The 14,931-nt window shown below is 39.7% G+C and overlaps 1 protein-coding gene across 7 annotated transcripts in view; it reads left to right on the top strand.

Annotated features, from left to right (window-relative positions):
* The window catches only part of JADE3 (jade family PHD finger 3), a 135,056-nt gene extending 130,649 nt beyond the window's left edge, over positions 1-4,407 (top strand). For 6 of the 7 annotated variants that reach the window (XM_037512485.2, XM_037512484.2, XM_037512488.2 and 3 more), the window contains one exon: positions 1,355-4,406. In XM_037512485.2, coding sequence (XP_037368382.1) covers positions 1,355-2,253 — 899 coding nt within the window. In that variant the 3' untranslated portion in view covers positions 2,254-4,406. Of the gene's footprint in view, positions 1-1,354 lie in introns of all 7 variants that reach the window. The other variant, XM_037512483.2, reaches the window with a different exon arrangement.
* The last annotated feature ends 10,524 nt before the right edge of the window (positions 4,408-14,931 follow it).

Genomic DNA, 14,931 nt, shown 5'->3' with positions numbered 1-14,931 from the left:
ACTGAGCTAGAAGGTAGAGTAGTCACAAAGACAACGTCCCTGCCTAAGACAGGTAAGCATAATTACAGTGCCCTGAGGGTGGAGAGCTTGACCGGAGTGATAACATCACATTCAGTGACATATGTAACTGCATGTGACTCATTTAAAACAGAGGTCAGTGGCCAGAGCCTGGGTAACCAGGAGTCATTGGCAGGATGTGCAGAATCCATCTCCTGCAAGGGCCAGCCATAGATGGACAAGACAAGGAGAACTAGGGTGGAGCAGGGAGGAGCCTCTGCATGTGAAGGAAATTGGCCCCTAGACTATCTGACTTCTGATTGGTGGGAGTCATTTTTATTATGGCTTGTGGCATTAGCAGGTAACAGCTTCCGGTAGAGATGGGAGCTGTGAGCGTTCAATGTGTACCCTTACGGAGTAAATGCTGCCTATTGGAGCACCTAAGAGTTGTCCTTTCTATATGCCATTTCTATGAGACTACAGTAAGATGATAATGAACAAATGCCAAGTCCATATGCAAGGAGGAATTGTTTGGTACTGCTTTTGTAATTTCAGAGCATGCAAAATAATAAAGACCTGTTAAGATTTTCAAGTGATGAACCAGGTAACTGATTACCAGTACTACTCAGGCTAAGCCCATAGCAGACCATTGGCAGCAATGTCACGATTCTTTTCTCTGACCTTGCTACTGCAAAATCTCCTCCATGCCTCCATGATGGTCATTCATAGTCATGAAATTATTTTTGGTTAAGGACATAAAATAGACTGTAACCACCCACTGCCACTTCCACTAATATCAGATTAAAACACATACTTACAGACTCTTTACCCTGTGCTAAGTTCCAGCAAGTTTGTATTTGACTTGCTTTAGGAAGGCCTGGAGAGATTTGAAGATTGAGTCTGAAATGTCTGTTTAAGGCACATCCTAAGTGCTGTGGAATACCTATACCTGCATCCACACAGACACACACAAATAGGGAGACCCTGTTCTAAACCATTGATAGTGACATTCTTCTCAAAAATGGAAGGGCCCTCAGAGATAGAGGTGTAGGAGGCACCTCTATGATCATTTTATTGACTGGGAGTAGAGGTGAACAGAGGTTAGTAGTCACACAGCAAACAGTGGCTTTGCTGAGTTTTCTACCTATAACACCCCTACCCAAACTGCTAGTTCAGCTCACTGTAGCTACTATATCATGGGTGTGTAGGGGTGTGTGTGAGTGTGTGTGTGTGTGTGTGTGTTAAACAAGTGCTTGTTAGACAGTTTGAAGAGCGGTTATGTGAACTTTCTCTGCCATAAGCACGTACTCTGTTATTAAAATCAGTTTTTAAAATGAATCTTTCTTTTTGATCTCAGGACTTCCTTTGACAAATGCACTAGAAAACTCATTGTTTTACCCACCGCCAAGAATTACCTTAAAGTTAAAAATGCCCAGATCAGCCTCAGAAGACTGCAGAAACAGCTCTACAGAGCCTGATCACGGACCCCTCTCTCCTGAAAGCAGCCCCCCTGTTCACAGTATAAGGAGCACGCAGGAGTCACTAGAAATGAGAATGAAATCATACCCAGAGTATCCACTAGAGAGCAAGAATAACGGTTTGCTGGCCAGTCTCAGCCATTCTAGGAGTGAAGCAGTGGATCCTAGTCCTGCTTGGAGAACTCCTCCAGAGTTCTATCATGGGCAATCAGTGGGCAAGCCTCTCGTCCTTCAGGCTGCCCTGCATGGACAGTCTTCTGTTGGTAATGGGAAAGGCCAGCCTAACTCCAAGTTTGCAAAATCCAATGGCCTGGAGAGCAGCTGGTCTGGGGATATCACCCAAAAAGATAGCTCTAGTGAGCTCTTCTGTGACCATGAGTCTGTGCTTAGCTCCCACTTGACCACTCAGAGCAGCTTTAGAAAATCTACCGTGGAACGCTTCAGCCGGTCCTTCAAGGAGGCTACCAGCAGGTGGGTTAGGACCACAGAGGACCTCCAATGCTGTGTGAAGCCAACCAAGAATATTAACCCCAAAGAGCAGCTATGGGGTAAGCAGTTTGTCAGGCGTTCTGCAGGGAAAGCTCCATATCAAGAAAACGATGGCTATTGCCCAGATTTGGAGCTGAGTGATTCGGAACCAGAAAGTGATGGAAATAAAGAGAAAGCCAGGGTAAGAAGAGATAGCTCAGACAGGGAAAATCCTCCCCATGACTCTAGACGGGATTGCCGGGGTAAAAGCAAGGCACATCCCCTTTCTCATAGTTCAATGCAGAGGTGATGTTAAAATTCCAAGAATAACTCAACCTTTGCTTTTTCCCACTTACATTGGGAAACTCATACACCAAAATGATTCTAACATATTTTTGGAGTAATTGTAGTGAGGAGGATAAAATTTTTCCACAATAAACTGACTTACAGTTTTGAAACCATTTCAAGTCTAGTTTTCATGAATATATTATAGAAATTGCAGATTGGAGGTTTTTTGCCAGAGGCTATTGAGAACACCTGAGCCCAGAGTATTTGTTCAGTAAATACTAGAGGGCAACTTTCCAGTTACATTAACACATTTATGAGCATACATGTTAATAGTCCTTGCATTGTTAATGCATTTGCAAGAGACCATGGTTGTCAGACACTAAAAGGACTTATCTTTGAAGCTACAGCATCTGACTCTCAGAGTTCTGTCTGTAGGACATTTCTAATTCCACTGGTATCTGGAATCCCTCTTTGGGGAAAGACCAGGAACCAACATCTCAGATACTGTCAAACTCACTACCCCCTTCCATTGCTCTGAACAAGGTTGAGTTCCTTTCACAGTATCTTAACTTACTGAGTCAGTCCTCTAATGCTTTCAAGTATCCAGTGCCTGTTCCTAGACTTGCTGGGGATGCACTTCTAACTATGTCACCCGGCTAACAAGCATAAAAGGCTGACTTGTGGATAGTGTTTACAAAAGTACAGAAGTACTACTTCTAAGGAAAATGCTCTGATTTTCTCAGTTTAGGCATTTGTGAAGGATCCCAGAGCCTTTCCCAAAGTGAGACCATTTCTGGGGAATATTTACCAGGTCAGGGTTTTTCTGTTCTTATTTTCAAATAAGTTCAACTTAAATAAGTTTGGCTGACAGTTTTTGTATACCTGCTTTAATGTTTATAAAATTTTTATTGAGCTATAATTAAAAATATAGTAAAATGCACAGAGGTTAAGTATTCTTACCTGCTTTAATTTTGAAACAGATTTTTATTGTCAAACAGAATTTGAAAGCATGTGTTTAACACATGGATATAATTTAGCTTTGTACCAACTTTGAATCCAAGGCAATTTCCCAAACAGGCTGGAGCCGTTTTTCAGAAGTTGCTTATGACCTATTCCCAAACTATCAGCCTTGACTAATTTCTGGGAGGAAGAGAATAATTACATTGGGGGGATGGGATAAAACATGTCTGCTTCCCATTTAAAGAAGGGGGAAATGTTACAATTTTTAAAATGTGAAGCTGACTATAATTCTCTGCTCTCTTTTCTTCTTAGCCTTAAATTAATATTCTCTTCTAGTTTGGGAAAGTGTAGTGGGAGTTTTCAGACAAAGGAGGCCATTTTAGATTTTTTAAGTTGCTTACTGGTGAAACAGCCCAGCTACAGTGTAGGTGTCCATCAATACAGGCAGGGGCCCTTTTCTCTCCCCACTGTTGTTCTTACAGCCTTGTTAATGGGTTCATTTGTTCTTGGGTTTTTGCCCTCCCGTTTTGAAATTTTCTGTATTTTTCCTCTCTTTTGGCTACTTCTTCAAAATGTTTCTTTTGTGCCTGTGTACATGTGTGAACATGCCATAGCATGTGTGGTAGGTGTCCTGTTATTTTGTTTGAATGGAAAAAGCTATGGATTATCCAAAATGGGGAAGAGACTATCTCCTATTTATGCACTAGGATTCTGTGCTTTTTCTTTGAGTTCTTTTGGGGTAGATACTAATACACCTTCATAATAATTAAATTATAATGGAGCTGTGTTGTGAACTCCTTCTGTTAGAGGCCAGTGCAGCAGCCTATGTCCTTTCATGCCTTTCGATTCTGAGTGAGTGGGAGGAAAAGCAAACATTGAAAAAGTGCTTCAGCCAAATTCCATGTGTAATGCCATTGGGAAGAGTATTGACTAATTTCAGTCAGGGAAATATAGTTGTAATATTTTTACAGAATTTTCCTAGTTAAATGAAGGAACCTTCAGTTGTATAAATTTCAATTGCCCCAAAATGTATTTGCTACATTTTCCTGTTGTTTGAAGTATTACCTCTTAACCTTCTTTGTTAATTTTTTTTCATTTTGTCTTATATAGTCCAGTTTTTCAAGATAAACTCAATCTTTTTTCAAATGTCACCTTTTTACCAATACTTTTTCATTAAATTATGAAAACTGCTAACTACTGTCAGTGTGGTAATTTTTTACTTTGGTGTATGGGTTTTAGAAAATTTTACATATGTTCTTTTTATTTAAAAAAATCTTGTCAAACAAAACTGGTGGGTTTAAGGTAGAATGGGGAGGAGGACTTGAATGTTTAGAAGCACAGATTCATGATTTGTGTCAATAACATGGAACAGAAAGAACTCTGGGAGCTTGGGCTCTACCCAGAAACCATGATTTCCTCAGGCTCAGGCAATATCTTAGGATCATTATAAAAAATCACCAGGTAAATGGTCCTATCTAAAGTCAAAAACTCTGGAAGGCTTAGATCAGGCATCACTTAAACATACATTATTTTCTATCTTCATTCTATTTGTAGCCAGTGAGTGTATTTAAATTTTTTAAGTTGCTTACTGGTGAAACAGCCCAGCTACAGTGTAGGTGCCCATCAGTACAGGCAGGGGCCCTTTTCTTTCCCCACTTTTGTTCTTACAGCCTTGTTAATGGGTTCATTTGTTCTTGGGTTTTTGTCCTCCCGTTTTGATGTTACCTGAGTTGTGTACATGTCATGGGGGAGCTTTGAAGGCATTTGCAAACATTGTCATTATGCTTGAGGAATGCACTAGCCCAAAGGTCATTGGGTAAATCAATAGTGACGATAGTTAAAAGATAAGGTGGTTTCTCTCTCTCGCTCTTCCCTCCTGCCTCCTTTCCTCCCTACCCTTTCCCCACTCTTGTGATGGGGTAGTTGTTTTGATAGAAAAGCAAAACTACAAATATGCCCTTGTAGCTACAAAGGCTAATGGGTTTATTACACTAATGTCTCTATTTCCAAGAGGAGATAAACCTTTGTCTTTGTGTTGAAGAAACCTTTAAATTCAGGCAATAAATAGACAGTCTTGGGAAGGGGTTTCCCTCCAGGACTTTACAAACCTCAGTTTACTTGCTTACCCTTAAGAATGAAGGAAAAATACATGATAGTGTAACTGGAAGTCTGGAGCTCAGGCCACCCGTCACCACAAAATACCAATAAAGTAAAGGCAGGAACTGAATCTTTAAAGTGTGTTTTAATGAGATAGCTGGCAATCTGGAAGACAGAGGGTTGACACCCCAAAGAAACCAACTTAACATTTCATTTCCAACTGGCTTTCTATAGTGAGTTGAACAAAGACAGTTCAGCAGTAAGCAGGCCTTCACCGCTGCCAGGAGCGCGTGATGTCCAGCTCCGGAAGCGCTTATCACTCTCCTGGACACCTGGCCTCAAGCATGTCCCATTGCACTGAGTCTGGTCTACAAATAGCACTGGCTTCTTGTACTCCTTCACACGTGTCCTTGGGCTCAAAAATTAACTCAGAGCAGACAGGCCATAAATACTGTGTGTGCTGATTTCCTGCTATGCCATGCACAGTGTCCTGCCTGATCCCCCTCCTTCCTAGAATGTTATTTACCACCAAATAGTTTTCATGTGATACCAAAAAAAAAAAAAAAATGCACCTTATTTTTTAAAAAATACTAGATTTTCATAATCTGAAACTATTTTCAAATTTTATGGGAAGCATCATTTGTGTATTGTTTTTTCAAGGTAATAAATACTGGCCCACCCTGTGCCTACACGTGGTAGTTCTGGTGACACTCGGTTCAGCAGTCAAAGGGGGCTTGTGTGAATTCAGTCTTTTGACTTCATGGATTAGAACAATTGCCTAACCTGGAGCCATGAAGATAGTTGTCCTTTAAATGAGTGGAGAAGGGAAGTGCTCAAGTTTCCAGACTTCTGTACCCTGTTCTGTCCAGTCACTGGTAAATTCCTTAACCTAATCCTGCCTAAATACATTAAATCATCTTGGTAAACTCTCAGAGCATTCTCCTCTCTCATCTTGTTTTATGGTGGTTTGTCTTTGGGTGTTTTTTTGTTTTTGTTTTTGTTTTTGTTTTTTTGAGATCTAATTTGCTTTATTAAATGATGTGGCTGGAGCAGAATCCCATTCAGATACTGCCATCTCTTTTACTCAGATGAGTTTGGGTGTAAGCGTTGCAGGCTCAGGACCTGATACCTCAAGCTTTACATTTCCTTCCCCTCTCCTCACTACTCCTTCCACCCCACATTCACAATTTCATTTATTTTAACTAAATGTCAGGTTATAAGCAAGCTGGAAAGAGCAAACTGAGCTGATAAAGCTGTACTCACACAGCAAGTTATTTGAATTTAGAAACCATTTACAGAACCACCGTTTGAGTTTCTAAGGTATGACCGTGATGTCATTAAACTGCTTCCGTATATCACATGTGGCCGTAGTCATAATTTTAGTCATTTCTCTCATAATGATGACAAAATTTCATGCCAAGAATTGCTGACATTTTGAAAATTATACTCCCATTAATCACCTCAGCCTCAAGAAAGACACTTTACTGTTTTAGACATTTACTGTCTTAGATCTTTCAACTGCTTAGGGAATAAAATGTTACATATTTATCCCTGTTTCAGATGAGCTGGACATATATACCAGGATGCTGGTGACTTTTCTTCGTCCTAACTTTTCTACTTTTCTACAAGACAGGATCTCTACTTAATTCTGACCCCTTCCCTCCAGCTCAGAAGCAGGTGACCATAACAATAAAACCAACAATGGTGCTGACAAGGTTGTTTCTGGTTATGTATAGTACCGTGGCCTCGCTTTAGCCTTTTGTTTTATTTTTCCTCGGCGATAACAGCGAGCAAGATCAAACAGAGCTGTCTGCATCTTTGGGGAAGAATTTGTGCCAGTTTCCTTGTCCCCCAGTCCTCAAAGATGGACTGAGAACTGCAAATGAAAAGACCTGGCTAAAGGTCAGTTTCAAGACAGCTACTTAGATCCCATAGGGAAGCCAACCAAGACCAAAACCCCTGGTAGGACAAATGAGGAGACTTGTTTGGGACCAGTTAGAGCTTCCGATAATGTGAATGGCAATATTCATTGAGCCTTTCTCTGTATCAGACCCTTGACTAATGAAGCCTTTTAATGAACTACTTTATATTTAGTTCTAGTGATAACCATATGAAGATGATGCTATTAGCTCCATTTGATACATGTGAAAACTGAGGCCAAATGGCTAGGAGATAATTGTCAGGACTCCACAGCCAGTATACAGCAGCACTAGAACCTGTAAAGTTGCCTTTACAACTCATATTCTTAGACACATTGCTTGACTAGTGCCCCCTAAGCCCCTTTTTCTAAGTATTTCTCCTCAACTTCTCCCTGAAGAAACCACCCTGAGATGTAATCTTTATCGGGTTCAGGAAATTTCCTTCTTAGTTTGCTGAGTGTTACTATCAGGAATGGATATTGGATTTTGTCAAATGCTTTTTATATATCCAGATATGGCAAATACCATCACATTGGGGACTAGGCCTTCAACGAGAATTTGTGGGAGCACAAACATTCATTCTGTAGTAAATAACCAACTGGGATTTATCCCAGAAATGCATGGTTGATGTAACACTTGAAAAAGATCAGTATAATTTGCCATATCTCAACATCTATGAAAAACCTATAGCTAATGCCATATAACTTACTCTAGTCTCAGGTGACCTGATTGTCTCTGTAGAAAATCAGGTGGAATCTACCCCCCAAAAAGGCTACCAGAACTAATAAGTGAGTCTAGCAAGGCTGCAGTTTAAAAGGCCAATTTTTTAAAGTGTGTTTTACATACAAACAAGGAATGATCAGAAATTGAAATTTTGTAAATGCCATTTATGGTGACACCAAAAAATATGAACTACTTAGGTATAATTCCAGCAAGAGATGTGAAGGACCTGAATAGCGACACCTACAAAGCATTGCTGAGAGAACTGAAAAACCTAATAATTGCAGAAATATACCATATCCATGAATCAGAAGGTTCAATATTAAGATGTCACTTATCCTCAAATCGACCTATATATTTAATGCAATTCCAGTAAAAATCATATTGGCTTTGGGGATAGGGGCTTGAATTGACAAACTGATTTTAAAGCTCCTGTGAAAATGCAAAGGACTTAGAGTAAGCAAAAACATTTAGAATGAGAAGAATGAAGTTAGAGAACTGACACTATCTAATTTCAAGACATAAAGCTACAGTAATTAAAACTGTATTGGTATTAAGATAGACATAGATGAATGGAGCAGAACAACTTCAAAAGTAGACCCACACATATGTGGGCAACTGATTTTTCAACAAATATGCATAGCAATTTAGTGAAAAGGATCATGTTCAACAACCCTAAATTTAAAAGTTGAAACTATAGAGCTAGATAAAAAACAAAAGAAGTGTTTAGGCCTTTAAATTTCTTAGATAGGATACCAAAAGCACTAGCCATAAAAGAACATACTGGTAATTGCACATCATCAAAATTAAAAATTGCTATATGTTGAAAGACACCATTAATATGATGAAAAGAGAATTGACAGGCTGGGAAAGAAAGATTTGCAAGTCATGGATCTGTAAGTGGCATCTAGTGAATAGACTATGTCAAGAATCCTTAATTCACTAGCAAAAAGAACAAATAAGCTCCACAGGCACTTTGGTGAAGACATACGAATGGCAAATACACAAAAGGATGCTCGACACCATTAGTCATTGCAAGTTAAAAACCACAGTGAGATACCACTACACACCTATTACAATGGGTAAAATTAAAAAGACACACCAAATAATCTCCATACAAAGTGATGGTGAGGAGGTATAGGAACTGAAACTGTCATGTGGGTGGTGGGAATGTAAAATGGCACAACCACTTTGGAAAACAGTTTGGAAGTTTCTTACAAAGTTAAACACACACCTACCCTGAGATCCAGCCATTCTGCTCTTAAATATTTACTTTAGAGAAATGTGAGCAAATTTTCATTTAAAGCACAGGGGTTCATGGTGGCTTTCTTTGTAATAGCCAGAATTGGAAACAACTCAAATATCCATCAGTACTTTTGTGGACAAATAAGCTGTGGTGCTTACATAGAGGAATACCTCTCAGTAATAAAAAGGAATGAAATAAACAAGAAAGATGAATGAATCTCAAAGTAATTATGCTGAGTGAAAGGAACCAGACAATACACACTGTATAATTAATTCCATGTATATGAAAATTCCGTGTATATGAGTGGCAACATAGGTGACTGGAAGCTAGGATCGTGGAGGGGCAATTGCAGGGATAATTAAAAGGCAGGAGAAAACTTTTGGGAGTGATGGAAATAATATTTTGATTGTTTGGGGCATGTATACATATGTCAAATCTAATCAGATTATACTCAGTTTATTGTTTGTCAATTATATATCAATAAAGCTATTAAAACCTTAAAAGGGCTTCTTCAGTTATATCTTTGTGTCCCTAAGAACTTTCTTTCATGGGCCTGAAGTCAGAAGGTGTTATGCAACCGCTGATGGATAATGGTTGACCTTCGGTCAGGCTCTAGAGACACAAGATTACACAAGCGCTTTTCTTAGGGCCTGTGGAAGTTTCTCATGGTGTCTTCTAATTCTAAAACTGCAACTCTTCTATACTGAACACCTGCTTCCTACTGTTATGCTCTCTACCTGACATAATTTCTCTAGGGTTGATCTGAAATTACCAGGCCACACTGGGGAATTTTTGACATGAACAAGAGTGCTCATTTAAGAGGTACCTTAGAGCAAAAGGGAAAGAAGCCTTCATGAGGAGATTGGTTTTGTCTGAGAGAGAAACCACATTTTTTAAAATACGGGAGGCTATAATAGCTTTGTTTCCATGTGCCAAGGATTAATGAATAGTAGCTTTAAAGTATTCAAATTGGTAAAATTATAAACATCCTGAGTTATTGTGTAAACCAGCTGTAGTCTCGTCTCTCTCGCTCTTGTTTGCGAAAATGGGCTTTCTATATCTATACTCCCTTCTCTGTCAAAAGGGAACATGATTAGCCATTTACAATGATAATTTCATGTTTGTTTAAAGCTGGCTCCCTTTCAGTTTTTTGTTATTCTCTCTTTTACCCCTGGGAGAACTTTAAAGATTAATTGATCAAAAAAAAAAAAAGCATTCAGTTGTTATGTGTACACTCTAGGAATGTATAGTCCAGATAAACTAAAAAAAAGTCTAAAAGAAGAAAATGTTATTAAATGATGTTCTTTCTGTGGATATTGAATTGAGTATTTACATAATGGCCTTTGCTATTATCATTATGAAAAAAAGACAATAAAGACGTTAATTCCAAGATCTTTTAAAATTAGTTTATCTCACTCATAGCAGGAATCTAGAAAACTTAAATAAGGGAACAGGAAAAAGAATAACTATAAGAAAGAAAATATCAAAATCAACAAAGAACTATGAACCAGTGACACTCTATGGAGGTTGGGGGGGGCGGGGAAAGGAAGGATGGGGGTCAAAATAAGGGGGTTGTAATTGTATAAGGAATATAAAAATAAAATTTAAATAAAAATAAAATAAAATTAGTTTATCTTTGAAAAATAATGGCAGCACAATATTTTGCTTTGTACAAGTCCAGGGTTATTTAAACCTTTCAAATTTCCCATGCTGGCTCACAGGTTTAACTAATTTACCATTGTCTCCATAGCATGTGTGTGTGTGTATATGTGTATATATCTATATATATATATATAAAACTATGTGCATATATATAAATAAATGGAATGATAAGAACAAATGTCTTTATAACGAGTTTAATTTTATGAAATTCTCAAATTACTACAAATCACAAGGATTTAACATGTTCGCTAAAATTGAAATTTCCAGATCCCAACTTTAAGAATTTAGCTAAATTATTAAGTTAATTTACAAGCTTGAGATGCCTGGACAGTTTCTTAGGTAAGAAATAGATATAAAACACTAGCCATTGAACATAATTTTTAAAATTTTTATTTCCTAGAATGGCACTATCCTTCTCACCCATACATTTAGGAAAATTGCAGGTAACCAATGAAATTCTAAAAGCAAAATTATCAAAGCTCTCAGAAACCCCTTGAACATCTATGGCCTAAACTATTGCCATTATCCTTGATGGCAATAAGAGCTGTCCCCTGCAAGAGGGGCTACAAGTTGATACAACTAATTTCTACAGGGGACTCAGAATACCTCCAGCTTTATCACCAAGAGGTACAAGCTGCATTTTCAAAACACCCATCTAAGCAGCCTCTGCATGATCTCAGACCTGAAGGTTTGGTTTTCTGAACAGATACTAGAGCTGCCCTTAAGCCTCAATAGAAAAGACCTTATCAGGTACTGTTAGCAACCGACACAGCAATAAAACTCCAAGATACCGATACTTGAGTTTATATTTCCCAACTTAAAAGACACGTCACTTTAACCTGACTACTAGATGGCCATTCCATAGAGACACTTTAAACAGGCTTCTTAGGAACTCTCCAGAAACTGCTGACTGCAGAGGTGGATCGCTTCTGCCCAAGGTTCGTTTTCTCATTCTTCAGCAGCCTTTTTCTTTTGCATTACCACTCATCTTGCCTTTGTACTTTATACTCTCTAGTAACCCACTAAAGGCTTTCCAATATGTTCTCCCAGATCTTTATCCTGTGACTTTTGACCCCCTATGATCTCCCACTTAGGAAAAAACAAAACATTCTGATGGTTTTTTCTCGGACCATAGCTACTGCTCTGGATTTAACTGCTGACACAAATATAATCATTCTTCCTTTAAACACTTTAGAATGCACATTTTCTTTTTCTGGTTCTTAAGTTTTCCTCACATCACTAATCCCAAGCTATGGTCACATAAAAATTGACCTCATATCAACAAAATGCTTCTGCTGAACTCACAACAACCCACAGCAAAACCTAGGGAAGTAATATTGGGGCTATGCCTGGCCAAAATTGTTTGTTCTCTTCAGAGACATTCTTTGCAGGAACTGTTTAATCCTCTCAAGTTATCGGCCCACTTCAAGGAACATATAATTAGCTCATGCAAAATGATACTGGGCCTACCAATAGTCTGCTTCATTTTAGATACTTTTTTCTCATGTAGTCATCTGACTAACATCCAATCTGTTTAGGCTGACTGTTAGAAACTCAGATATTTAAGACTATCACCCCTCCTATGGGTCATGTTTTCATGAAAAGAAGAGGCAAGTACAAGGGATTTTGGATAACCCAGGGAAGACAACTGACTACATGCATACACGGGGAGCTGCAGTTCCCACAATGGTGGAAAAATGGCCCCAAACTTGTCTCTGACCCTAGCAGATACTATAAATGATAGAATTTCTACTCTAGAAAATGTTCCTCCAAAACAGTTTAAGTTCATTAGCCGGAGCTGTCAAGACCAATCTCAGAGCCCTCATTTCCCTTGGTAGCCCAGTGGGGGTGTAGGCTTTGGCAAACACTTCTTGCTGCACTTACATAGACACCACAGGTCAAATAGAACATTCTGAAGAGGCTAAAAGAAAAAGCCGCTGGGCTCTCAGTCCCAGCTGGACTCCGGGTCGTGTTTCCAGGACCTGACTTGGTCATCTTGGGGTCTGTTATAAGGACTGATTGTCCTCTTGTGCCTGGGAATCCTGGTACGTCTGGCTGATGCATCCTGTCTAGAGTCTCAAATGCCATCGCGCGGCCCTCGTCACGTGGGGGATTCAGCAACTCATCCTGCAGCAAAAGAAGCAGGAGAGACCAGGCCTGGTCCCACCACAGTCAGCTTTCTCTGAGCCGCTCCAGATCAGCGGAATCCCAGCAGTGGTGAAGACCAGAGAATCAGGAGCGTGTGTCCTGTGGCTTCGCCTCATCTAACCTTGGACAGAAGGGAGGAGTGAGGAATAAATGTAGCCCCTGACATCTAGGAGCTGGCCTGACAGGGCAAAGCCATAGTGTTCTCCTGTTGAATGTGAATAATTAATTTCACAGATCACCAATATCAGACCAGGCCATTCTGTGACTGATGGATCAAAAAAAAGGCAATTGTAAACATTGTGCAAATCACAAAAATGACTTACTCATCACTTGAGCCATCCTACTTCATATGAATTAGTGCTGCTTCTATATCAATCACTCCATTCTCCTCACCTTCTAGGAAAGAATGAAAATACCCAATCATAGAACTAACTCCACTTCCTGACAGCATCCAATCCTTGGGCTCTCCCTAAAATCAACTAATGTGAGGTCAAATCCTAAATGCTCCTTTTTTTTTAAGATTTATTTATTTATTTATACAAGCACTGGGTACAGTCAGAAGCGCGGGAGGGCGAGAGAATTCACCAGAGCCAGAGCGGGGAGCAGAGCAGGCAGAAGGACCGAAGTACACTGCTGAGGGGAGCAGCGGGCGGCAGGAGAGGTCTGCGCGCCATGCGGGACCCTCCTCCGGTGGCCGGGGAGCTGCCGGGGATCAAACCGGCGCCGCAGAGGCTGCGGGCAGCTTCGCAACCCAGCGCTCAACCGCTGCGCCACCGGGGAGGCCCCTAAATGTTCTTTCTAATACCCTCCTACTGGGACATCCCGTGGTTCCCCCATGGTGTATGGTCTCTTTCATTGCAAGGAGTCAGTGAACCCAGATTTGTTCAACTGAGCATGATCTTTGTATCATAATAAAATATCCAGGACTTAGAGAGAGCTCATGAGGTAGCAGGAGAGACAGAACAATGGTTCTCAGTGAGCGTGATTGATAGCTAATAAAACATGAAGACAGAATGCTATGAGAGCAACAGGTCAGACCCAGGGGTGTCAGTGAAGGCTTCCTAATAGAGGCTAGATCTTAGGTGGAAGTTAGCCCAGTGCAGAGGTAAGGGTTCGATTAGTGGGAGGAGAAAAGTGTTTAGGCAGAGTGAAAAGCAATTTCAAAGGCAAGAAGCCAAGGATATGTGGGTCAATATCACAACTGAGTTCAACTGAGCATAATCCCTTCCAGCTCCATTCATGTTGCCGCGAATGGCATGAGTATATCTTTTTGATTGCTGAATAGTTTTCCATGGTGTATATGTACCACATCTTCTTGATCCAGTCATCTGTTTTGGGGCATCTGGGTTGTTTCCATAGCTTAGCTATTGTAAATAGTGCTGCAATAAACATAGGGGTGCAGGTATCTTTTTGAATTAATGTTTTTATGTCCTTTGGGTAGATTCCTAGGAGTGCAGTTGCTGGGTCATATGGAAGCTCCATTTTTAGTAGTTTGAGGAACCTCCACACAGCTTTCCGTAGTGAAGCTGGAAGGGATTATGCTCAGTGAAGTAAGCCAGGAAGAAAAATAAAAATATCAGATAGTTTCACTATAGGAAGAATGTAGGGAAACCAAATAAGGGATCAGGAAAAATTATAATAAATTTAAAAACAAAATTAATAGGCAACTATTATATTAATCAGAGACACTGCAGAGGAAGGGGAGGGAGAGGGATCAAAACTAGAGGGAAGAGCACAAGAGACTATGGTGATGGTACACAGGTGAATTGGTGGTGGGAATTTTACGTGGACTACACCTGAGAGGAGAAAGCATGCATGGTACAAAAAGGAAGAATGATGTAAAATATATATTAAAAATACATATAATAATTTTTAAAAAAGAAATAATAAAAAAAAACTGTAAAAGGGACTACCGGGTCTCCCTGGTGATGCAGAGGTTAAAGTCTCA

The sequence above is a fragment of the Talpa occidentalis genome, unplaced genomic scaffold (assembly GCF_014898055.3).
Source record: "Talpa occidentalis isolate TD23 unplaced genomic scaffold, MPIMG_talOcc4v2.1 talOcc4.15, whole genome shotgun sequence".
Lineage (NCBI taxonomy): Eukaryota > Metazoa > Chordata > Mammalia > Eulipotyphla > Talpidae > Talpa > Talpa occidentalis.
This window is presented reverse-complemented; position numbering and strand designations above follow the sequence as displayed.